The 26821-nt window shown below is 50.2% G+C and overlaps 1 protein-coding gene and 1 long non-coding RNA gene across 9 annotated transcripts in view; both read right to left on the bottom strand.

Annotated features, from left to right (window-relative positions):
* The window catches only part of MPRIP (myosin phosphatase Rho interacting protein), a 206504-nt gene extending 179996 nt beyond the window's left edge, over positions 1–26508 (bottom strand). For 4 of the 8 annotated variants that reach the window (XM_059668329.1, XM_059668331.1, XM_059668330.1 and 1 more), the window contains exon 1: positions 25961–26507. In XM_059668329.1, coding sequence (XP_059524312.1) covers positions 25961–26083 — 123 coding nt within the window. In that variant the 5' untranslated portion in view covers positions 26084–26507. Of the gene's footprint in view, positions 1–25960 lie in introns of all 8 variants that reach the window. The other 4 variants (XM_059668338.1, XM_059668337.1, XM_059668332.1 and 1 more) reach the window with 3 other exon arrangements.
* Positions 13636–25717, bottom strand: LOC132217901 (uncharacterized). The gene is made up of 3 exons (XR_009449033.1): positions 23526–25717; positions 16680–23398; positions 13636–16433 (listed from the first exon to the last, which is right to left on the bottom strand). It is a non-coding gene; the product is annotated as an uncharacterized LOC132217901 (long non-coding RNA).
* Positions 26509–26821: the final 313 nt, after the last annotated feature.

The raw sequence follows: 26821 nt of genomic DNA, 5'->3' as shown, positions 1-26821 counted from the left end.
CCAAAGGTCACATGTTGTATGATTCCATTTACATGTAACTTTCTTGAAATGTGGCATTTATAGAACCGGAGAACAGATTCGTGGCGACCAGGGTCCAGGAGGCAGTCGCGCTCAGAGGGCAGGAGGGGTGGCTGTGAGGGTTCCTGGGTGACAAAGGGCCCTGCATGGTGTCACTATCCTGGTTGCGACATTGTCCTGTAGTTGTGTAAGACCGGGGGGAATCGGGGGAAGGACACATGGGATCCCTATGTAGTATTTCTGACAACTGCATGGGAAGCTACAATTATCTCAAAAGAAAACATTTAAAAAAATAAAACCATACTTGCTACTTCCCGATATTCCCTTCACCCACACACAGGGATGATACTGGAAGGGAGACCTAGCACAGCCTGAGAGCCAGGCTCCAGCCACAAAGGCCTCAGCAGCCCACTGAGGTCCACAAGGTCTTCCCAGGCAGGGCTTCCTGGCACGACCCTCAGCAGCACTGCATGAGCTCCCCAGCCTTTCCTACGCTTCTGGAGGCCACATGCAAGCACACACACATCCTCCCTCGGGCCTGCCTGCCTGACCACAGCCAGGTTCTCGCCTCCTCGCCACCTTCCTCAGGCATACCTGGGTTGCATCAAGAAAAGCCCCAACTGTCTCAACTCAGGCCAAATGGGCAGGCGCAGGCAGGGAGCTGCTCACAGCACTGTCAAGCTGCCACACTCATGCTTCCCAGGAACATACAGGCTCTGGATCCAGCCACCCAACCACAACCAGCTCCTAGGCGTCTAGAACATGATAGGCTTGGCTCTCAAGTCCATGTGGCCTGTCTGCGGCTCAAGGAGCAGGGAGGGGGAATCAGCGATAGATTTCTAACAGGTGGTTAACCTCACTTTTCCTGTCCCCTTCGGCTCATCTGCCCTGAGAGAACATGTGGTGTTGAGACAGGCAGTCAGACACATCAGACAATATGGTACTAAGAGGAGAGACCCCAAACTATCAATGCAAAAAGGGTCCCACCACTCTCTTCCCCCTGGTAACATCCCATCACCCTGAAGTCCCTCTACCATCTGGTGCCCCTCACCATCTAAGGCTCACCTCCACAAATACCTTCTACTACATGAAATGGGGTGATTCACTGTCCCCTACAGAGGATCCTCAAAATCTCATGCCCCCTTCAAAAACAGTAAATGACCCAAAGCCAACTATTACTGAGACTTACTGTGGCTGCTGCCATCATTAATCCAGGACACTCTTACCTCCCCCCTCCCACCCACCCCCATCCCCCACCCAGGAACTGCTTTGTCACGCTTACATCTCCCACAGGAACGAAAATGTCTTCAGGCCTCTGAGATCTGAAGCCCTGTTCCGTGTGGTGGGCTCTTCACCCTATCCTGCTGCAGCTCCCTCCTCACTCTCCCACACCTCTCCTCCAACCCCAGGCCATCCATGTCCCTTCTGTCTTACACCACCTCAGCTCACCATGGACAGGAATCTCACCTCCAGCTAGTGAAGTGCCCAGTACCAAGCAGGGCTCCAGGAACTAAAGGAAAAAACACATGAATGACTCAATGGCCACATTTATCAGTCACTACCACACAACTGAGAACCGAACTGCTGGCACGGCCTTCCCAGCCAAGATCTGGATGAGCCTGGACCACACCTCGACTTCCAAAGATGGAGCTCCCAGTCCCTAGGAAATACTGGTCAGCACCGAGGGACAACCAGCATGCTGAAGAGCAAGCAGACAAGCTGGACTCCAACTCCACTTCTCCCTCCTCTGAATCCAATCCCTAGCCACACCACCATGCGCGCCACACTGGCAAAGACAGAGAATCAGCACTGCGGAAAGCTGGCATTCCCAGAGAGCAGCAATGTGGCAAGAACAATGACGTTTCCATGTTCCTGCCCCATAACCTTGCAGTCAGAAACAGTCTAAAGAAATAACAGAGAGAAGCAAAAAATTCCAGTCAATGTCCCACAAGGAAGTGCCTAAATGAATGCTAATTTATCAATTCACCAAAACATTACACAGCCATTAATTATACATAACTAAGGAATTCAAGAAACTCTCCAGAGTATGACCCACAGGATCCCATCAGGCCAGTGCTTCCTGCAGAGCCGGGTGGCTTCTCTCTCCTGGGTGCGGGCACCTTCTGGAGGTGTTCCGCAGAATTTCCCAGGAGCGACTCTGACTTTGGAATCACCCAGGGTTTCAGAGACAAACACAGGAAGTGCACGCAGTCTCACCCTGAGAGGCTCTGGTCCAGGGAAGACCAGACATGTGAACAAGCACCAGAGTAGAATGTAAAAGCATGGGCTCTGTTTATAAAATGCATACAAATGGAGAAAGACTGGGATCAACAAGACAATGGCTATTGTGTTAACTGCGAGGATCATAAACAAGTCTTGGGGTTTTTGTTTATTTTTACTGACTTTTGTAAAGTAACACTATTATAGCACTCTCTACTCCACTCTCCACCAAAGACATGACCTAACAGCTCTGAGGAGTTAAAGACCTGGCCTGGAAACCAGAAGGCCTAAGTTCAAGTGCTGGTCTATGACTTAGTCGTTGTATGGCCCAGTGCAAGACATTATCCCTGTTAATTAGTTTCATCATCTACAACACAGAAAAATACAAATATCCTTTCCATATGTTTAAACTACATCAGAAGCAAACACACACATGAGTAATTATGCCTCAGAATCAGAGACATACATCCCAGTGCCTACATGGGGCCATGTATACATACAGCTGGTGCTCAAACCAAACTCAGGGCAGGGCAGTGTTCAAGGAAGTGAGCCTCACCATGAAGTTGATGAGTACGGGTCCGTCCCAAAACAGTGTGATGGGCAGGACTGCAGAAACCAATCCAGAGGGACCCCAGGGCTCCCGACTCTGAGGGTAGAGGCAGAGCATGCAAACCCCACACTAAGCCTGAATTCCAAGCACAGCAACTGTCCTCATGAAATTTCTTAAAAAGGAAAAGTCCCACACAGTCCTGAAGAAGGATCCATACCTGCAGGCAACAGTATCCTAGCTCTAGGGAATTCCAGGGGCAAATATTTCTCTGAGCTAAAGGTGGGGGCTGGGGAGCTGCACTCAAGCATTAAGGAAGAGCAAACGAGCAAACAGCCCTTTGGTAGAAGGGTCACTGAGAGACCTAGGGGCAGAGTGTGTGTAAATCGCAGCTAATATGCCTTCTAAGGTTTTGAGGTTAGTTCCTTGCCCTTTTCTTTTCCCCAAGAGTTTCTGTGGAAACACTTCCACACTCGTAGCAAGCAGGCTGTTTAATATTCCCTACATTCAATTCCAAAAGGAGAAACAATGCTGGGAGAGCAGCCATCGGCCATCTTTATAAGTTTGTAAATCACAGGAGATTTCAAGGTCACCTGTCATTTCTGGGACATTTAAATGTTAAGTCAATAAAATGAGATGTGAGCACATGCCAAAGTTCAGCCTCAGGTTGCACCCCTGCCAAGACCTCACTGTGTCCTGTGGCCACCCAGATGGACGGCAGGAGAACCAGACGCTTAAACCCAAGTACACTGAGGAGGGAAGTTTTCCAGCACAGCTTTGTGCCCACCTGCCTGCCCCACATCAAGGGTCAGCACATGCCTTAACCGTGCCCAGCAGAGCCACGAGCCCCATGAAAATGGGACTTCTCTTTTAAAACAAACTGGCCAGGGCCAATCAGCATTGACAAAAACAACACTTTCCATCGCTGGATCCTCCGAAAGGCCACAGACAAACTTGTCCCCACAGGCCGTGTGAACCAAACCGTGCTGGACGGGTCCTCTCTAAGACTCCTCCTCGGGGTTCTCAAGCCCTGCTGGCCATTCTGCTCTGAGCCCAAATTATATTCCTCAGTGCCAGCACCATCTGCTGGCTACAGGGGTCCTCAAATTTTTTAAACAGGGGGCCAGTTCACTGTCCCTCAGACCGTTGGAGGGCCGGACTATAGTTTTTAAAAAAAACTATGAACAAATTCCTATGCACACTGCAAATATCTTATTTTGAAGTAAAAAAACAAAACGGGAACAAATACAATATTTGTATTTGCATTTGGCCCGCGGGCCGGTTTGAGGACCCCTGTGCTAGCACAAGCTTCCAGGGCCGGTCATCTGCCTCCAAAAGGCAGCAGAGAACAACTGGCCAAAACGAACATACTCATCATTGTGCTGCAGCCTCTGCAAGTGACTCAACATGATCAGGACCCAGGGCCACGTGACCAGGGCGAGATGCCCAGCCTCCGGAGGAAGGAAGGCTGCTGCTCACCAGCCGGCAGGCAGGATCTGGCATGTGCGTTGAGGACCTAAGTAAGTACACTGGGGAGTCCGTTTAAAATGCCCATTGGTTCCTCTTAGAACATGTGTCCTGCTCCCCAGGGCTTAGGAGGCTCCAGGTATATCACATCACTTCATTTTCCCAACAAACCTCTGAGGTAAGTACCATTACTACATCCATTTGTACATATGAGGAAATGAAGACTCACAGAAAGGTTCAGTGACCTGTCTAAGGCCACAGAGCTAGGGTGTAAGCCAAGGCCACCAGCTCCATATCTGGCCCTTAACACTGACACAGCCTCTCTGGGTCCGTGAGCCACTCCTGAAGGAGAAGGCTGGAGCCACCCCAGCAGGAAGTACATTCCCAAGTGGGGTATTCTCCTGGGTAATCTGGTCTTGACTAGCACATCACTCAGACTCCCCCAGACATCCTTGCAGCTGAGACTACGGCCTGTGTGTGGCCCCTGTTGGAATTCATCACTACAGAATGAACCAACCCTGCACCCCCTTCCACACAGCTCCCACTTCGATGGCTTGGGCACATGGTCGTTAAGGAGCTGACCGACTGCGGGCTCTTCTCCAGGAGGAGTCTTTCCTATGTGTGCGAGCCGTGTGAGCAAGGGCTCCCACCTCCACCCCACCCAAGAAAGCAGAGCCTAAGGAGGTCATCCTGTAATTTATCATCCAAACTGGGATACTTTGGGGAATAAACAGGAACCCTAGTGATTATGTCAGCCCGGGAACTCTGAAGAAACGCAGTTTACCAACCTTTTCTGGCAAAGGCTGGCCATGTAAAGATATCAAAGCCACTGAGAACCCACGTGAGACAAAGGCAAAAAAGTGGAGCAAGGGAAAGGGACTCCATGCAGTGGAACAGAGAGGCGAGGTCTGAGAGAGACAACATGAGGAATGAGCAAAGGACCAACTTCAGAAATAAAGATGACGACATGGGCCAGGGAAAAGCAACACAGCTGAGCCAGTGTAAGGTTGGCTGGTCTGTGCAGAAGTTCGAAATTCCCTTCAGAGGCAGTGGCAGAGCTTTACACACAGTGCCACCCCACCTGGCAGCATGTTATAGGGTCTGGGGTTCAAAGACATGCCAAGAGCTCCACGAGGCCTGGTATATTCAGGGCCTACTCCTCCAGAGCTACCACAGAAGCCCCAAATCTCGAATCAATCGGCTGACAGTCCCACCCCCTCTGCCAAAGCAAGGGTGGAGGCAAAGACAATAAATATTTAGCGAAAAAATGACCAGAGCTCTAAGTAATGTTATCTGATGGCCTGTTGGTTTTGGCACAGAACATGTTCCACAGTGCTGCCACACATCTGACCACGCCTGAATTCCAAGCTGTGTGCATGTGTACACAAATACACAGGTAAGTGTGTGTGAGAGGGTGACTCCAAAACCATGCCCTAGAGCCTGTTCCTGGGGACCGAAGATAACCATGCCAGAGAGTAGAATGGTGGTAGTGCCTGTGGCGTGAGCTCCACATGGGTACCAAATGTCAAACAGGAAAGGCCAGGATGGGACATAAGGATGTCAAACACAAGCTCTCTCGTAGATACTGCGGGTTTGGTTCTAGACCACTGCAGTAGAGTGAGTCCCACGAGTATTCTGGTTTCCCAGCACATATAAAAGTTATGTTTACACTATACTGTAGTCTATTAAGTGTGCAAGAAGAAAATATGGCACATACCTTAATTTAAAAGTACTTTATTGCTAAATAATGCTAACCATCATCTGAGCCTTTGGTGAGTCATAATCTTTTTTGCTGGTAAAGGGTGTTGCCTCAAGTTGGTGGCTGCTGCCTAATCAGGGTGATGGCTGCCAAAAGGTAAGGTGGCTGAATCACCTTCTTCTAACTCCTGCTAATGTTGCTATTTTCACCTCTTCCCAGGCATCATGAAATGTTCTTATGGCATCTAGAATGGTGGATCCTTTCCAAGGGTTTTCAATTCACATTGCCCAAATCCATCAGAGGAATCACTGTCTATGGCACCCATAGCGTTACAAAATGTAATTCTTAATTAAAAAGGCTTGGAAGTGGAAATTACTCCTTGACCCATGGGCTGAGTGTTGTGTGAGCAGTCATGGCAGCAACACTACTAGTAATCTCATTGTACATCCCATCAGGGCTCTTGGGTGACCAGGTGCATTGTCAGTGAGCAGTACTATTTTGAAAGGAGTCTTTCTTTCTGAGAGTGGGTCTCAACAGTGCACTTAAAAGATGAGTAAACCATGTTGTAAACAGATGTGCTGTGTTGTTCCATTTACAGGCAGAGTAGATTAGCATCATTCTTAAGAGCCCCAGGATTTTGGGATGGAAAGGGAGCACTGGCTTGGACTTCAAGTCACCAGCTGCATTAGCCCCTAACAAGAGAGTCAGCCCGTCCTCTGAAGCCAGGCACTGAGTTCTCCCCTCTGGTTATGAAAGTTGTAGATGGCATCTTTTCTCAAAAAGGGCTCCTTTGTCTGCAATGGACTATGTTGCTTATTAATCATCTGAGCTAGATCTTCTGAATAACTTGCCGCATCTTCTGCATCTGCACTTGCTGCTTCACCATGCACTTCTAGGACATGGAGATGCCTTCTCTCCTTCAACCTCATGACTCAACCTCTGCTACTTCCAGTTTTCCTTCTGCAGCCTCCTCACCACTCTCAGCCGCCACAGAACTGAAGAGAGTAGGGCCTTGCTCTGGATTAGGCTTTGGCTGAAGGGAATGTTGTGGCTGGTTTGATCTTCTATCCAGACCAGTAAAACTGTCTCCCTATCAGCAGTAAGGCTATTTCACTCTCTTATCATTCATGTGTTCACTGGAGTAGCTCCTTTAATTCCCTTCAAGAACTTTTCCTTTGCATTCACAGCTTGGCTAAACGTTTGGTGCGAGAGGCCTAGCTTTCAGCCTACCTTGGCTTTCAACGCCTTCCTCACTCAGCTTAATCATTTCTAGCTTTTGCTTTAAAGTGAGAGTTGGGCGACTTCTCCTTTCATTTGAACACTTAAAGTGCACTGTAGGGTATTAATTGACCTAATTTCAATATCGTTGTGTGTTGCTTACTAAAAAAATAAAATTAAAAATCCCAATGTGTCACTTGAGACCTCTCTAATATTCCCTTGAACCCCCTTTCTATCCACAAGTTTAGAGGAAGCAGGACTGAACCATCACTCCTAGGCCAAGGGGGGGCCCTAGAGAGGAAGAGAATGGGCGAACAGTGGGTCGGTAGAGCAGTCAGAACACACACAATATTGATTAAATTTACCACCTTATATGGGCATGGCTCGTGGTACCCCAAAGCAATTACAATAGTAACATCACTGATCACAGATCAATATAATAATGGTTTGAAATATTGCATGAATTACCAAAATATGACAGACATGAAATTAGCAAATGCTACTGAAAAATGGCACTGATAGACGTGCTTGATGCACACTTGCCACAAACCTTTAATTTGTAAATGAAAAACAAACATGCAGTATCTGGGAAGCACAATAAAGCAAAGTGCAATAAAATGAGGTATGGATGTAACAGTTTGGCAAAATGTGGATTATAAGCATAAACCAAAGTTTGTAGGAGGTAATAACTGTTTGAGGATATAATTTTTGGAGCTATAATTCACATACAACACACCCATTTGAAGTGTACAATTCAATAGTTTGTGGTGCATTCACCACAACAATCAATTTTAGAACGTTTTGTCACTTCCCAAGCCCTCTGTTCCCCACCCAACCCAGCCCCTCGCAACTACTACTCTACTTTCTGTCTCTAGAGTTGACTCTTGCGGACAGTTCCTATGAATGGGATCAGATACTATGTAATCTTCTGCAACTGGCCTATTTCACTCAGCGTAATGTTTTCAAGGTTCACCATGTTGTAGATGTGTCAATATTTCATTCCTTTTTATGGCCAAATAACATCCCATTGCACAGATGTGCCACCGTTTTGTTTATCCATTCTCCACTTGCTGGACATGGGGGCTGTTTATACCTTTCGGTGGCCATTAACATCCTTGTACATGTTTGGTGATTGTTTGTAAACCTCCTATAAGAGACCAAAGAAGTAAACACCACTATCAATCTGAAGTTTGGACAGTTAGCTCCTCAAAAGGCAAATAAGGAAAAGGGTTGAAGGAGGGTGTGGGATGGGAGAAGGCTCTGAGAGAGTCTTTATAGGCAGCCTGGGGGCAGCTCAGGCTATACAGACCGGGCTCAAGCTGAAAACCTGTCAGAGGAAACCTACTCAGGCCTTTCCACAAAGACTTCCCCACTAGCAAAGACATGGAAGGACTGGAGAGGTGGGAGCTGGGAAGGAAGCAGGGATAGGATACATGTTTTCTTTAACAAAAGTTGACATTAGACACATAAAAATTCCTATCCAGTCATCAAATCCAAGGACCAGGACTTGAGGAGCATTTTCATTCCAAAGAGAAGAGGCAATTTTCCTGAAGCAGATGCTGAGGATTGGTCCAAGCTCACCCCCTCCCCCCGAAAAAATGAAAAATCCCAATGTGTCACTTGAGACCTCTCCAAGATCCCCCTGAATCCCTGCCCGATCTACACGTTAGAGGGAGCAGGACTCAGCCATCACTCCCAGACTGAGGAATCCCAATTTCCCTCTCCAACCTACCTCCACCCTCGTCCCAATCCTATATTCTCCAGGGTGAGGGGTACTCCACCTCCATGCCTCTCACCCACACACCAAACTCCCAGTCAGGAATTGGGATGGGCGGGGACTTGGAAATTGTCAAGCACCACTCAGTGAACAGACAAAAACACCAGGGTCACCGTGCCATTTGGCCACAAAGTAAATCAGTGGCAGCACTAGGAGGAGAACGGCCTGACCTCGCCTGTTAATCCTCAGCTGCCTCTTGTGCCCCACATGGGCAGCCCAGCAGGCCATGTAGCGTTTCAGTCTCCATCCTAAAACATCCTAATCATCTCTGACTCCTCCCTTCAGAAAACTACGGAGCAGGAGTGAAGCATACAAGCAAAGCAACTTCCTTTCCCAAGACTGACTCCTCTAAGAGTCAGAAGAATAAGAGCTACCCCTCTGTTTTCACACGGAGCCCCTACCACCTTCCTAGCACTTCATTATTCCTCAGACAGCCCTTAGCACAGGAAGTGAGGGTGAGCCAGCCCCTGAAGCACAGGCTGCAGAGAAAGCAGGCCCTCGCCTACACCTACACCTACGGTGGCCCTTGTTACCCTGACACCTTACTGCGAGGGCTGCCTCGGGACAGCCCAGATCTGCACCTGCATCCTCTCCATAATGACAAGAGTGCTCACTGCTGTTCCTATCAAGGCATTTGGGGCCTTCATGCAAATGGCCCAAGTCCCAGAGGCCCTGTTGGGAGTCTGAGAGCCAAATCTATTTTTACAAAAACACTAAGTCATCATTTGCCTTTTTCACTCTCATTCTTTCACTTATGTATAGTAGGGTTTCCAGAGACTACAGGACTTGGTAATGCAACAGACTGAATATGGATTATCTGAGAATTCAGCTATCTTTCATTATGACAGATATTAGAGATTTTCAAAAAAGGTAAAATAATATGACTCTTCTCAGCAAAAAATTCAAAAATTTGTTTTGGAAAAGTTTCAGAATACAACTGTTATGTATGTGAACATGAAACAGATTTAATTAATTTATTTTTTTTGTTAATCCTTACCTGAGGATATTTTTCCCATTGCTTTTTTTCAGAGAGAGTGGAAAGAGGAGGAGCAGGGGGAGAGAGACAGAGGAGTGAAAGAAACATCGATGTGAGAGAGATACATCCAATGGCTGCCTTCCACACCCACATACCCATCCTGACCTGCAACCCAGGTACGTGCGTATCCTTGACCCAGGGGAACCAAACCTGTGACCCTTTAGTGCATGGGCCGATGCTGTAACCACTGAGCACACCATTCAGGGCTAGCAGGTTTATTTTTAAAGGAATTAAGAAATATTTTTTAATTTCTCAGTTTTAATTTCTAATACAGTAAATACCATGGATGTAACCCAAATAAACAAAAGCCTTTTGAGGGCCTCAATAATCAAGAGCATAATGGAGTCCTGAGAAAAAAAAGTTTGAGACCCACTAACCTAGCCGACTGCCCCACTCCCACAGCAACACTCCTCAGATCATAATTGGCCTGTCCTCCCCCCACACCACCCCTGCTCTCACTGTTTTATTAGCAGTGTTGCCCCATCTGATTACACTTCTCTGGCTCTCTGTCAGACCAAACACAAATGAGCCTTCAACTCGTCTCCTGTCTCGACTCAGTCCTTTCTCCTCAACAGCACTACCTTAAAAGGCCACATCTCACACCAGACTTGCCCCTGCAGCTGTGTTAGTCCACCTAGAAATGAACATATTCCTCCACACAGCCAAGCAGGGACATCTTCCTGTCAAGGGCAAACCTCTGCCACGGTGAGGAGGGCTGGAGGGGTCTGAACACCACGCAGGTGGCACCTGCTTGTGGGTCCCCTCCCCTGGGTCCAAGACACTAAGGCTGAAACACCAAATACCTTGGGTGTTCTGCAGGAATACTGTATATATATTGTACAGACATGCTACTTAATGCTCTTTTGTATGCACCAAATATTTCATTCTATTAAAAAATATTAATGCAAGGGTTAGAGTAAATCATGGTTTTTCAAACAGTGAAGACTCCCAGAGGCTGTGCCTCAAAGGCCACTACAGAGAGTGGGGTCGGCAGGGGCTGGGTGGGCTGGTCTCAGGTGTGCCTTTCCTCCTTCCAGCCTGCACATATGTGAGCTCCACACTGTTTCTAGAGGCTCCACATTCCACATCTTCAGAAATAAAATTTGAAAACCAGTAACAGAGTGGTGAACAGGCCAGATAAGGCCTTTTCCTTTCTCCTTCGGAGGCCCAGTATCAGACACTGTGGCCGCCCTCTAGCAGCTGCCCATGCCCCTCACCACCCTGCAGTGCCCCCGAAACCCCCTACACTGTCTGCTCTTCAAGTCCCAAGCCCCTTGGCCCCCCTCCAAACAATATTAAAGCCCCAACTTAGCTCCTTCTTGGCAGCTCAGCTAATCTTCGAGTCAGACAAAGGAGGAAGCAAAGCTCCAAGTGGCTTGGCCACCCCTTCACACAGCCACAGCTGCCACCACCTCAAGCCAGAGCCAGAGCCTGCAACCATGAGAGATGCCCTGGGCCCAATCCCCATCTGGACTCCTCCACATAAGGAGCACTGAGCTTTGGGCATCATCGTCCACATCCCACCACTCCTTCCTGCACCTTCTCTACCATCCCCACCCAACAGTCTGTAGTGCTGACGTCTGGCTTGATGCACTGATTCCAAACACAGCACTAACAGAATTACCACTGCACCCAGCAATCAGTTCTCTACCCGGAACAACTGAGAATAGGTGATTAAGCAAAAACGTGTTTATAGCACCCTACTGACACCAGCCAAAAGGTGGAGGAAGCACCCTAAATGTCCATCAACAGGTGAAGAGATAAAAAAATACCCTTATAGTAGAATATTATCTATATCTATACAAAAGGCTAATATGCTTAATGTCCCTCCGCTTGTCGACCAGTCGCTATGATGCGCACTGACCACCAGGGGGTAGATGCTCAATGCCGGAGTTGCCATGACGCGCAGTGGCCATTTACACGGAAATGGCAGAGCGGACCTGGTGCCAGCAAAGCAACACTCGGCTTCCCCCAAGCGGGACACACGCTCCGCTACCACCCCGGAGCGACAGCCCACCAAATTGCAGCCGACACTGCCATGGCGCAAAATGTGGCCCACAGCCCAGCCCAGCCGGGAAATGGTGTCTGTGGGCGCCAGGTAATGACGTCACATAGCAACGCCCAGCTTCCTCTCCCTAGCGACAGACTATCTATCTATCTATCTCCTATCTAATAATAGACAAACATGGTAATTGACCGTACCTTCGCTAACCTCCCATTGGCTAATCAGCGTGATATGCAAATTAACTGCCAACAATGATGATGGCTAATTTGCATAATGCAGGCAGGGCCCCCGTGTGCCGCCTAAGCCCTGCCCCCAGCCGGGACCCCCATGTGCGGCCCTGGGCAGTGGGGCTTGGCGGCACAATCGGTTCAAGGAAGCCCTATTCTTGCAGGAATCCTCCTGCAACGGTCTTCTAGTCCTATCTAATAAAAGAGAAACATGGTAATTAGCCTTATATCCACTACCCTTCCCATTGGCTAATCAGGGCGATATGCAAATTAACTGCCAGCTAAGATGGCGGCCGGCAGCCAGGCAGCTTGAAGTTAACATGAGACTTGCTTGCTTCAATGATGGAGGACTCCAACGTTCCCCGCCTGCCTTGCTGGCCTCTGAGCTTGCAGTTTGAAACATTGTTACAAATATAGAAGCTAAACAAAACCCCAGAAGCCTGCTTTCAGCCAGCTGGGATCTCAGAGCTGGAGTTGAAACAGTGTTTCGATTATAGAACCCAAACAAATCAGATACCTGCTTTCAGCAGCAGAGGCCTCAGAGCTGGAGCCAGAGCTAAAGCTGGCCCAGAATAAAAAAGAAAAAAAAAGAAAAAGGAGCAGTTGGGAGCTTCAGTCACCCGCCAGCCTGAAAACAGCCATCAGCCCCTCACCCAGACTGGCCAGGCACCCCAGTGGGGACCCCCATCTGAAGGGGGTATGACCAGCTGCAAACAGCCATCATCCCATCACCCAGGCTGGCCAGGCACCCCAGTGGGGACCCCCACGCTGATCCAGGACACCCTTCAGGGCAAACCAGCCGGCCCCCACCCGTGTACCAGGTCTCTATCCTATATAGTAAAAGGGTAATATGCCTCCCAGCACCAGGATCAGCGGAGCCGCGAGGCCTCCCGGCACCGGGATCAGCGTGACAGGGGGCAGCGCCCAAACCCCCTGATCGCCCTGCAGCTCTGTGTGTGACAGGGGGCGGGGCCACAATCTCCCTATCTGCCCTGCTCTGTTCGTGACAGGGGAAGGCGCCCCAACCCCCTGATCAGCCCTGCTCTGTGCCTGATAGGGGGAGCTCCCCAACCCCCTGATCACCCTGCAGCTCTGTGTGTGACAGGCTGTGGTGCCACAACCCCCTGATTGGCCCTGCTCTGTGTGTGACAGGGTCCGGCGCCCCCACCCCTGATCAGCCATGCTCTATGTGAGACAGGGTGCGGCGCCCCAACCCCCTGATCAGCCCTACTCTGTGTGTGACAGGGTGCGGCGCCCCAACCCTGCCCCTCCGCCCCCCACGGGCCCTGCTCTGTGTGTGACGGGATAGAGCCATAACCTCCCCATCGGTCCTGCCCTGAGTGTGACAGGGTGTGGCGCCCCAACCCCCTGATCCGCCCTGCCCTGTGTGTGACAGGGGCGGCGCCCCAACTCCCCAATCAGCCCTGCTCTGAGCCCGACCAGGGGCTGCACCTAGGGATTGGGCCTGCCCTCTGCCACCCGGGAGCGGGCCTAAGCCAGCAGGTTGTTATTTCCCGAGGGGTCCCAGACTGCGAGAGGGCACAGGCCGGGCTGAGGGACCCCCGCCCTTCCCCCCGAGTGCACAAATTTTTGTGCACCGGGCCTCTAGTATATATATAAAAGGCTAATATGCTAAGTGTCTGTCCGAGTAATGACATCACGTAGCAACACCTGGCTTCCTCTCCCTAGCGACAACTAGCCTCCTTGCAGTTTCTTCACCCCAGAAACAGGACTTGCTTTATAGCAGGCGCCAACATTTCGCACTTTAACCAAATGTCTGTGAAGCGTTTTCCCTTGCCTCATCTCATTTGATCCTCAAGAAGTCCTGGAGTAGGTAGATAGGAGACTCGGGGGAATCCTATTTTCTTTTCATTAGCTGGAAAACAGAGATTTAGAAAGCTTAGAAACTTGATCTGACTAAAAAAAAGAAATGGTGGACCTTGAAAATGATTTCAGGTTTTCTTACTGCGCAGAATATAATCAAATACTGCTGAAGTTAAATATTTTACCCTTTGTTCTCCCTGCGTGATCTACAATAATAATCTGCTTTGTGTTGGTATTTACTGCTGTGTTGCTGACAATTATCTGAAAGAGAAGTTGGAGTGCTTCACTGGGATGGAAAAAGTTTAGCTACATCAGAAAGCAGGTCTAATTAAGCAAGTTTGTTCTATATCTGTAAAAGGCTAAGTTGACTCGCACATGTGCGATACATATAAAGCTCTCACTGGTGTCAATCACATGCATGTGTTTCAATCTGTCACTGTCAATCGTGAATTTAGTTGACACTTCTATTATCGAGAAAGGGCGAATAGTGATATTAAAACATTTCTTCTAATTAATTTCCTTTCAATGTGCACAAATTCATGCACCGGGCCACCAGTTCAGTCATAAAAAAAAGCAATGAAGTACTGATTCATGCTACCACATGTATGAACTCTGAAAACATGCTGTGCAAGAAGCCAGACCCCCCCCCAAAAAAAAATCGCATATTCTACAATTCCATTTTGATGAAATTTCCAGAATAAGTAAACCCACAGAGACAGAAAGCAGACTGATGGTTGCTATGGACTGGGAGTGAAGTGTAGAGAACCACCATGCAATAGTTGCTGGTATTCCTTCAGAGTGATGAAATATTTTAAACTAGAGTGGTGGTGTTTGCACAATACTGGGGATGTACTACATACAACTGAATTGAACTTTTCAAAAAATGGTTAATTTTGTCATGTGAATTTCACCTAAACATCCCCCCCCCTCAAACACATGCATGCATGAGCATGCACAGAGCTTACTAGATCCCAGGCACAGAGGGCAATGATACACAGTTGAGGGTCTGCTCTTCATTCTTCCCTCTCACTTCCCACAGATACCCACTCACCCCTCTGCCCACACACATACCCTGCAAGTCCAGCCCAGGCTCCCTGGACTACAGCAGTTAAAGAAAGAGGGGGAAAGTGACATTTTAAAAAGCCTCTCCCAGCCCTGGCTGGTATGCTCAGTGGTTAGAGTATCTGCCCACAGACCAAGGGGTCATAGGTTCAATTCCCAGTCAAGGGCACACACCTGGGTTGCAGGTTTAACCCCTGGCCCAGAAGAGGCATGTGCAGAAGGCAACCAATCAATGTGTCTCTCTCATCTCTCTCTCTTTCTCTTTCCCCCATTCTGTCTCCCCCTCCTTCCCTCCCGCCCTTCCACTCTCTAAAAATCAATGGGAAAAATATCCTGGGGTGAGGATAAAAAAATTTTTTTGCTGCCTCTTCCGTATGGTCTTGACAAGGAGTCATGGCCGTGGGATTTTTGGAACATGACACCATTTGTGGCAAAGGGAGAAAGTGTAGGGACAAATTTCTGGGGTAAGAGCTTTGCATGAAAGAGTCACCCCCATCCCTCAAAAAGCAGTGCTTCCATTAAAAAACAGGTAGGAAAAAAAGAAACAAGTCTACGTAAGTTCAGCCCAAGCCTCAACCTCCAGCCACCCCCTTCCCAGCACACACACACCCTTCTGGCAGGACAGCCCTTCACCCCTGACACAAGGGGCCAAGGGCCACACACAGCCAGAGACCGAGGGTCCAGAAGGCCCCACTTACGTTGCATGGGAAACAGTGGAAGGAGGAGGCCCTGCGTTAGACTGTCTGGGTCTGCACCCAGCTCTACCACCTACTGTATTACCTTGGGCAAGTTACAATAACCTCTTTCCATCTCAGTTTTCTCACCTCTCTAGTACTTCATAAGGCTGCTGTGACTATAAGTGAGTTAATAGTGGCCTGTTTACTATGAATGCCACCAGGGCCTCAATAAATATTCCCAGAGCATGTCAACTGCTCCTGCGATTTAAGTATAGGCAAACCTCTGCCATCAGAGGCTGTGTGGCCATACTTGCTGGCCCAGCTCCCCAAAGAAGAGGACTCCTAAGCTCACAGGATTTCTAGATGGGAACTGTGCCGAGATGGCGTCTGCTTGTGAGATGAGCTTGTTCACAGGCTTTCACAAGGAAGCCAGTTCTACTTGTTAGGCCCCTAGAGACAGGTCCCTTGGCAAAAGGCTGCAATCCTTTTTAAAAGCTGGGAGGGCAGTGGGGTGGAGATCTCCTGCCCACCTGCCCAGCGACGTGGGCCTGGACCTGGCTGCTCTCTACGCTCCTCTAGCCAATGCACCCAGGCCCCAGGGTATGAGGACTTTGATTCCCAGACAACTGCTCCCAGGGACACCAGTCGATAAGTGGCTTCTCTTAACACATTGTATGCGGGAAACGTGTTTACACGTTTTACGTATTTATACGTTCTACCAGTGTAGTAGAGCGCGGGACACGTATTAATACGTTTTTTATAGACTAGTGGTAGAATGCGGGTAACATATAAATACGTAAACTAAAGTTATTGTAATTTTACTGAATGTTGCCATTTGCGCAAAAAATTAGCAAAAATGGCCCGCGCCACCTGTTAGCGCGCGATAAAAACTACCCGCAAACAATGTGTTAATCCCCCCTCTTTGCTGATGGCAACTCTGACACTTCCCACCAAAGTGACTTCTGAAATTGGGATCAGCCACTGCCATTCATGAGACCTGCACTGTGCACTTCCCTGGGCTTGGCAGGGGCTTGGGGGGCTGCTGTGCTGGCTATTGGCCACTGTCCCCTGGATCAGCACACGCTCTAATGTGAACTCTTGAGTTGATGGCACCTGTTCTCTTCATTTCCTGCCCACTACAAATTCTTAAAACCAATTCAATCTTTACTACTATACTTAATTGCTGAAAAATCAAACCCAAACAAGCAAAATGACTATGGCCCTTCCAGTCCCTGGGGGCTAATATGAGGAAGTTGCTAGGGTGATCCCAAGCAGCTCAGTGGGAGAGGAGGCAGCCTGGGCTATGTTATGTGGGTGTGGGGGTACACAGAAACACAGTGGGGTCAGCCAGTCCACAAAATCACAGAGGGAGGGCCTCTCTCTGGGGCAGTGCTGGCGAAATGAACCCCATTTACTGAGCTCCCACCACATACCCAAGCATTGACAAATTTGGCACTTGCTATTTCTTTCCCCTTCCACCACCTTCATGACACCCAAAGGCATGGTATTATTACAGCCCCCGGTTTTCAGAGGAGGGACACAGACACAAACTCTGAGTAACATGCTAATTAAAATGGAGCCAGGATGCTAATCCGAATCTGAGCTGAAAGTCCTCGCCTCCCCCGCTTCACACACACACACACCGTTCCGTTTCCTTGAGCACATTTCAATGGAAAGTGGAACTGGGTCACATTTCTAGGTCAGAGTGGGTCCCCAGACAGAAGACAAATAAACACCCCAACCCTACTTAGCCCAAGGCTCCCTACATCCAGGTCGCTCACCAACCTGAGTGGAAAGGCTCTAGGTGTGGCACCCAGAAGCCTGCAGATGCTGGCTCTTTCTCTGATTCAAATGAGACTCCCAGCAGCCACTGCCCACCAGCCCCTTTAGCTACGGACCAGGACTCAGGTGAGAGACCAGTCTTGAAGGTGCGCGTGGAGCCTTGTGGTCTGCCCTGTGCTTTAGGACCCACAGAGATCAAGGACACAACTATTTCCTGATTCTGAATTCCTGCTTCAGGGGAAAACAGTACTTCCTGTGCAGGGCTATGCCAAAGGTGTGGTCACTGCCACAGGCCAGCAGCCTGCCTGGGGAACGTGGGATACCCCGGGGCTAAGGAGATTTCAGAACCTGCAGGAGGACCTGCACAATGTCCTGAACTGCCGACTCCCCACATATACCCCACACACCCCAGCAACTAAGAAATCCAAGCCAGGGTAAGGCCCTGTTTTTTATTATAGCAAAGGTTATCAGACAGGAAGGCCAAACAGAACTTTGGGAAAACCCACACTGGCCTCCCTGTGACCTAGGCAGGTCGCTGAATCTTTCTGAGCCTCGGTGGCTCCATCTGCTAACTGGGGGCAATACCTCACTTTTGCTTAATGGAGGGAGATCACCCAGCCCCTTGTGGGTCCTTGCTCTCCCCTGGCGAGGAATTAGAAGTCCATTAGCTTTGATTTATTTTGCAATACCCCAGCCTGCTACAGAAACAGCACAAGTTTACAAGCAAAGTGAGCAGGAAGACAGACTCCAGGCCACACGAACACTGGTGTGGAAGCCTCATGGAACTGAGTTCTATATCACAGCCCATGGCTAGGCAGCTTGGTGGCCTTGATCGGGCCACCCAACCTCCCTTGTGGTCATGCTGCCACCAGCCCTGCTCTCCTCCCAGCTGCCAAGGGCAGGATGAGGTCATGGTCTGTAACACTTGATTCAGCGAGTGGACTCAGAAGGGCCCATCTGCTCACTCTCATTGCAAGTTGCCCCGCGTCCAGCACAACATGCAAACGCCAAGCTGAGTTGGAGGAGAGGAAGCAGAGGGTTATAAGCTCCTGGCAAAAAGCTGTGGTTTCATGTGAACTACAATGAGCCTGACTAGAAAAAAAACACAGTGAGTGGTCTGGAAGACTCCAGTCCCAGTCTACAGAGCCCAAATGCCAGCGAATCAACCACTGGCACTCACCTCCAAACGAAGTGGTACTGTGATGGGAGCAGTGGGGATGGGCACCCAGTGTTCCATCCCAGGGCAGCTGTGAAACCATCCTGGGTGATTTCGTAGGACCCTCAACCGCTAAAAGTGGAGGAACCACACAATCTAGGGAAGTGACAGGAGGCTCCAGAGATGAGGAGCGGAGGTGGACAAGAAGCCAAGCTCCAGGCTTCTACCTAATGTATTCCAGAATTGTCACTTTTTATGTCTCATATATGGCATTTCCGTATGTGATTACTTTGAGTAAAAGGATCCAAGATGTAATGAAAGTTTCAAAACCACTGACCTGGTGCAACTGTGTCATTTCAAAGGGGAAAATGAGGCTTGGAGAGTGAGTTTTCAAGGATGAATGAAAAGCCTATTTTCTCAGGTTGAATGCTTCCAAATTAGCACTCAGTGCTCTTACACCTCTCCCTGTCCACCCACCTCCCTCCCACAGTATTAGGACGTCACAGTAGAAGTTACTTCCCTGTGTCTCTTTTCCCTGCTTTCAATGCTCTCCCCTCTCTTTTAAGGCTAAATAGCAGCTTGAGAACAATTTAACAATACTAGTAAACATTCCAAGTGCAAGTTCTTTATTTCAGCTAAACAATATCAGGTCCTAGTAATCAGGGACAGCCTAAACAAAGGCTACCCCCACAGCAGTGGTCCTCAGGACACTTCCTGGAATATTACTACCAAGGGGGTCCAGCCACCTCCACAGGCCTGGCCAGCATCCTCCCTTCATTCCATTAGTACACCACTCCCTGCACAGCGAATATGGGCACCCACTTTGTGAGTGGGAAACCGAGGCGCCAAGAACATAAGTGACCTTCCTGGGTCACCCTGCAGTTTGTGCCAAGAATAGAACATAGGTCTTCCATTGTAGTCCTTCTGTGTAGCAAGGGAAAAAGAATCCAGAGACAAAGGTCAGGCAGCAGCTAGAACACAGGGAGAGGCAGCTGGACACAGCTGCAAACACTCAGCACAGACAAAGGGCTGTGTCAGAGCGCAGCCAGCACATCCAGTGAGGAGCCTGGAGGGGCACACCAGCCTGCCCCCTGCTCGCAGGCTCTCTCCAGGGACAGGCCAACGTGGCCTTGGCCAGCACCTTCCTCCCTTTTGCCCCTGGATAGGGAGTGAGGATCAGAGGCCCAACGCTCTCAACCATACTAAAAAGTCTCATCAAAGAAGATGTAATATTCAAAGCAAGAACCCCTGAAAGTTGGCTAAAAAAGACACTAAGGAGGCGAGGGTCACAGAGTCCCGAGAGAAACTGCTCTGCACAGCGCCCTCAGGGAGGACAGAAACCTACAAGCACAGCTTCCCCCCCTCTTCTTCCCCCCGGGCCCCAAGGGTCCAGCTGCGGACAGGGCTGCTGCAGTTCCAGCGTCTGGTCTTACACTGCAGCACCAGCCACTCATGGCTCGGAGCCCTTGGCAAGTGGCTAGTCTGAACTGAAAGGTGCCATAAGTATAACTGCACATAACTTCTTTACATGTTGAAAGGAGAATATTTTGAATATGTTAGGTCAATTAAGATTAACTTCACCTATTTCTTTTTACTTCTTGAATGTGGCAACTAGAAAATTTTAAATTACAGCTGTGGTGGGTCTAACCCAGGGGTTTGGCAAGCTAAGCCTGGTAGGCCAAATCTAACCCACTGGATTTCTTAAGGCCCGAAACCAAGAATGGCTTTTACATTCTAAATGGTTCTATGAGTACCTACACAAACTCCTCGATGTAGCCAGTTAGCCTACAAAGCCTGCAATAGTATTTACTATCTGACTTTTTTTTAAAAAAAAAAAAAAAGGTCAATCCCTGATCTAGACTCTAGAAATAATCAGATAGTCGCTCCAAATGACACAAAAAGCAGAGGGCAGGTTTGGGAAGTATGTACCTGTGTGTCCACACGCACTTGCAATTTTTGTGCATATTTTTATTGAGGTAAAATTCACATAAAATGGACCATTTTAAAGTGATCAATTCAGTGGCATTTAGTACATTCACATGCTATGCAACAGCATCTCTATCTGGTTTAGAACAGTTCATCACCCCAAAATAGAAACCTGATCCCATCAGCAGCCACTCCTCATTCCACCCTCCCCCAGAACCTTGACAACCACTAATATGCTTCGTCTCTATGGATTTACCTATTCTGGATATTTCCTATAAACAAATCATACAGTCTGTGACCCTGTGTCTGACTCTTTCACTTTACATCATGTTTTTGAGGGTCAATCATGCTGTAACATGTCTCAGTACTTCAATCCTCTTTATAACTGAACTAGAGGCCCAGCGCACAAAATCGTGCACAAGTAGGGTCCCTAGGCCTCGCCTGTGATCAGGGCCATGTCCGACACTCGGCACGCCCGGTGACACCCACTACGCTCCCCGCCCTGCAAAGCTCCACAACGCTTGCCTCTGACACCCTGCAACGCTCCATGAAGCTCCCCACCCCCGCAAGGCTCCACAACCTTCTCTGCAGCTGCCCCTCAATGCTTGCTGCTGCCCGCCATCCACCGCCCGCCCTGCTTAACAGTCCCCAGTCCTGCCCCGCCGCCACTCCCCACCTCGCCCCCGCCGTTTGCCGTGGTTCCCCGTTCACCATGCTGCAATTGGAGCCCTGGAGGGGGGCGGGGGGACCAAGAGGTGTTCAATGCACCTCATGGCGACGGGTTGAGCGGTCATTCAGTTGTGACACTTATGGTCCTGGCCTTTTATTATATAGGATAATATTCCAATATATGGATAAACCACAATTTGCTTATCCATTTATCCATCCGTGGATACTTGGGTTGTTGCTATGTTTTGGCTACTGTGAATAGTGCTATCATGAGCATATGCATAAAAGCATTTAGAAATGCTTTTATAACTTTGGAAAGAAGACCTTTGTATGCTAAGATTAAAACTACAAACTACAGCCCTGACCGGTGTTGCTCCTGTGGTTAGAGCATCAGCCCACACACCAAAAGGTCTTGGGTTCAATACCTGGTCAAGGACATGTATCTGGGTTGCAGGTTCCATCCACCACCCCGGTCAGGATGTGTGCAGGAGGCAACCAATCAATATGTCTCTCTCAACAATGATGGTTGTGTGTGTGTGTGTGTGTGTGTCTCCCTTCTTTCACTCTCTAAAAATATCAATGGAAAAATATCCTTGGGTGAGGGTTAACAAAATAAATAAAAAGTCACTATTTATTAAAAGGACTGCAAACTATAAAGGAAAATATGGAAATTTAACTGCATTCATATTTAAAACTACCATATGATATAGAGAAATGACCATACATAAAAATTTAAAGACAAGTGACGCCCTGAGAGAAAATAACTGCGCTATATGACAGGTGTCAGATTAATACCTTGAACAGGAGTCACCAAATCCTGAAAACTGACTGGCTTTGTAAATAAAGTTTTATTGGAAACAGTCATTTCCCATTAGTTTATGTATTGTCTACAGCAGCTTTATACTGCAGTTTTTGCACTATAATAGCAAAGTTGCATAGTTGCTACAAAAACTGTATGACCTACAAGGCTAAAATATTTACTATCTGGCCTTATATAGAAAAGGTTTGTGGATCCCTGACCTCGAGTATATACAGAAAACTCCTACAAATCAATGGGGGTGGAGAACTAACCCAATTTAGAAAAACAAAAACAAAAACACGGCAAACAACAGGAACTGGCACGCACTAAAGAAATAAAATATATTTAACAAATATTATAAAGACAGGCTTAACATCACTGGTAATTAGGGAAAATATTAAAGAATTAAATCATTTGATAATATACAATCCTGGCAATAGTATGACACAGCCATTTTAGAAAGGCAATTTGGTGCTACCTATAGAAGATGTAATGCGCTTGATGTCAATCCTGTCATCTTTTTTAAGTATTTGCCCCAGAAAAATACTTGCATTCATGCAGGCACACATGTACCCAAAAACATTTAGAAAGCTGTTCGTGGAAGCATTTCGTTTATAATAGTAAAACCCAGAAGTAACCTTGCTGTCCATCAATACAGTAAAACTATGATACATATCTGGTGGTACACTATACACAATGACTTTTGTATATTTGTATTTAATACTATGAAGAGAGTTGTAAGACAGGTTACTAACCAGAAAATATACGTTGTGCATACGTACATACAGTTTAGGTTAAAAAAGGTTTTAACTATGAACCTGAGTCTCTATCTACGCAGGAAATGCATCGGAGAAGAACTGAAGGACAGATGCTACCCTGTGGACAGGGGCTGGGACTGGAGGATGCCCTGACAGGTAACAGAGGATTGTTGCTTATTCCTTTCCCTGGATCACTCTGAATTCCAGTAGTGAGGAAAGACCACGGAACTTGTCTGCTCGAGCTAGCAATCTCAAGGTCCCTAGTGGGATACCCGAAGCCTGCTCTCCAAGGAACCTTCTGTAGCATCATTACCCTTGAAGCAATCCTCCTCACCACAAGTGTATGGGAGGCCACTGGAGACCCTGTATACGAGTAGGGCAAGAACAGTGGATGAAGATTCCTCACGGTGTCCCCGAACCGGGCAAGCTGCTAGGGTTGGTCTCCTCCTGGTTAAAAGTAGGTTAGCTGATCTTAAGGCTCTTCCAGTCTGAGGCTACCATGCAGTCCCTGAAAGAGGTTTCTGTACCTCTCTGAGGGAAAACAAACAAAAGTCACAGCTGTGGGAATAAGCTCAAATCAGAGGGCTGGGAGAAATGCCTGCCCGGGGCGAGGACATCCCAGGGCAAAAGCCAGTCTCACTGACTCCAGCGTTCTCACCTCTTACAGGGGGGTGGCCTCAGTTATCGCTGATCTGTCTTCCAGCCTTGATGGTCTAAAATAAGCTCAGGGCAGAAAAGGGAGCAGGAAGCAAGGGCTTGGGGGAGACTGATGGGAACCAATGGCTGAGGTTTTCTGAAGAAGCCAGGAGGATGAGACTAGGAAGCTGGGGTGGTGAGGGAGGGGCCGGATGCAGAGAGCGGCGGCGAAAGCTCTTGGCAGCAGCTCTGGGTCCCCCTCCTCGTTTCAAGAGCAGTTTCTTCCTGAAAGATCCCAGGAGGTGGAAGGCTGACCTAATCTCTCGCAGCACAAATAGCCCCACTCATTAGTTCAGAAACTACCATTCAGGCCTGTTTTAAAATCAACAATTCAACTGTGAACACAGTGAAAGAGGAAAAGTACTTTGAATGTGTAACCCCACTCCTCTGAATCAAATTATCAACAGATTTTTTAAAATTTTTAACAGATTCAACTCAAATATACATGTTTCATTCTAGTTAATCTAAGCTAAGAATCAGAAAGCAAGCCCTCTGACGACTGCCTGGAATAACAAGGAAACTCTCAGAACTCCGCCAACCCCACATTTACTATTCCAAAGGTGTTTTTTGTTTGTCTTTTTAAATTGTAAGAAAAAAAATCTAATAAAACATCAGTCCTTCCTTTTCACAATAGCCTGGTGACTGAGGTAAGTCAGGAATCTCTACTCCCAGTTTATAGAAAAGGAAATGAACTAGCCCTGCTGGTGTGGCTCCTTGATTGAACGTCCACCCATGAACCAGGAGGTCAGGGTTCAATTCCCGGTCAGGGCACATGCCCCATCCCCAGTGGGGGGAGTTGGGGGGGGTTGAGGGGGCAGGCAAGAGGCAGCCAATCAATGATTCTCTATCATCACTGATGCTTCTATCTCTCTCTTCCTCTCCCTTCCTCTCTGAAATCAATAAAAATATTTTTTAAAGGAAATGAACTGTACAGAGGCAAAGGGACTTGCTCAAGGTCATATAACTGAAAGTGACCGCCGACAAGAAGCAAGGTCTCCGGACTCCCGGCCAGGACCCTCATTACCTCATACTCTGCTTCCCAGAAAAAGGCGCCCAGTGGAGAAAGGGAATCCCGGCACAAGCCCAACCCACAGCCAGAACCTGGCCAGACCCAGCTCCACCCGGGCTGACCTGCCTGGCCTCGGTCCCAACCATCGTCCGACTCCGCAGCTTCAGGGTCTGCGTGGCTTCTGGCTCACATGAAAGGAGTCTTTTCTGGCTGTTGGGCACCTGCCCAGAGGACAGAACTGCGTCCCAGGCCATGACTCCTGCCCTGACCCAACTCCCGACTGTCCTCACCCGAGAGGAAGTCAGACCCTGCGAACCCTTGGCCGCAGCGCCTCCCTCCTCGGGTTCTTCTGAAAACGCAGAGGGCCAGCCGGTCTCCCAGCAGGCATGTCTCTCCGGGCAGGACGGAAAGCTCTGGGGTGGGGCAGGGGGCACAGACACCCCAAGGGGATGCAGACCAGGGTGCAAATCCAACAAAGCTCAAGGCCCCAAAGCCTTCCTGTGTTCCCCGAGCTGGGGGGCAGCCAGTGTCAGGTCCCCAAAGACCAGTGGGGCCACAGCCCGGCTTCTCGGGGGGCTGTTCCCATACAAGCCCCTCCTCCTGTCACTCCAGGGCTGGGGCCCCGGGACCTGCCTTTTCAAAGAGGCAGGTGTGGGCGCCCCGGGACCATCCCGGAGCCCCATCTGACAGGTACAGGAGGGAGCAGGAACCCGACTTTCCCCGGGCCCGCGGCGGCCTCACTCCTCGCCCAGGGCCGGCGGGAGAGGAGCCCCCGCCCCGCCACCAACACCAACGCCAACGCCAGGCCCCGCTTGGTCCAAGGGAAGACCCTCCTCCCCGGACTCCCGCCCCGACTGCACAAGGACAAGAGGAAGAGGCCCCGGCCCCCCAGCCCCCACCCCGGCGGCCACCCGGGGGGACAAGTCCGAGTCGGGTCCCACGACGGGGGGGCGGGGGGGCCTGTGAAGCAGCAAGAAATCCTCGGCGCTGTGTCCGAACTAAGGAAAACCAGGCGTTTTGAGTCACCCAAAAAGCATGAATCACCCGGCAGCGCTGGGAGCGGAGAGGATGTTATTTTTCGGCATACTTGAGGCTTTTCCCTTTGTCCCGGGCCTCGGTGCACGTCCCGCCACCCCCCCCCCCCCCCACACACACACACACTCTCACACTCACACTCACACTCGCACGCCAGGGCTCATGCAGATTTTTCCGGCTCCTTTTGCTTTCCCAGGAGCCTTCAGAGGCACCCCCACCCGCGCCCGCCTCCTTTCCCCGCCGGGCCGTCTCCCGGGCGTCGGAGCGGCGAGGCGCCGGCTCCCTGGAGGCTCTCCGGCCCCGAGCGCGGGGGCCGCCGGCGCCAGGCCCGCCTCGCCCCGGGCCCCGCTCACCTGCGTCAGGTCCTCGTCGTTGAGCAGATGCGACTCGCGGGGCTTGAAGCAGTTCTGACACTTGCTCTTGTTGAAGATGTTGGCCTGGAATTTCCTGCACGGGTTCTCCTTGGCCGCCGACATGGTCGGCGCGGCGGCGGCGAGGCCCACAGGCCGGCCCGGCAGACGGCGGCGGCAGGGGCGGCGGCACCATGCACGGCGGCTCGGCGGTCAGCGCGGGCGCCGCGGCATGTCCCCGCCTCACACCGGCCGCGGGCCGCCGACGCAGGCCGGAGCGCGCCCCCGGCGGTCAGGGCGGCTCCGCGGGGCCGGGACGTGGGCCAGGCCCTCACAGAGCGCGCGGTCCCCGCCGCCCGCCCGTACAGCCACCGCTCGGCCGCCGCGGGCCCATGGACGCGGCCTCCTGGGCCCCTGCCTCCGCGCGCTCGGCCCGCCTCTCAGGCCCCGGGTCGCCGCGGGTCCCTGCGGTCGGTCCGGCCGCCGCTGCCCCCGCGCCCAGCGGCCGCAGCAAATGGGAGCGAAGCGCCTCGCGCACTCCCGGGGCGGGGCCGGGGGCGGGCGCGGGGGCGGAGGAAGCACGCGGGGCTGTGCGGAGCGGAGCCTCGCCCCGACGCGATCGGCGGCCCTACCGACCAATGGCAGTGGTGAGCTTCAGCTAACAAAGAAACCTCTCGGCCAATGGGAGTCAGGGGCGGGACCAAGGGCTGCCGGCGTCAGGTAACTGGTGGGCGGGAAGGTGGGGCGCCGCGAGGAGACGTCAGGTTTGGTGGACGGGCGCCGAGGGGGCACTGACAGCTGCGGGGGCGGAGCCCGGGGGGAAGGGGCGGGCCCGACCGCCGGGCGGGCTCCCTGCAAACCTCT

Source organism: Myotis daubentonii, chromosome 16 (assembly GCF_963259705.1).
Source record: "Myotis daubentonii chromosome 16, mMyoDau2.1, whole genome shotgun sequence".
NCBI classification, from domain to species: Eukaryota; Metazoa; Chordata; class Mammalia; order Chiroptera; family Vespertilionidae; genus Myotis; species Myotis daubentonii.
The sequence above is the reverse complement of the archived record's forward strand: the minus strand, read 5'-3'. Positions and strand labels throughout refer to the sequence as shown.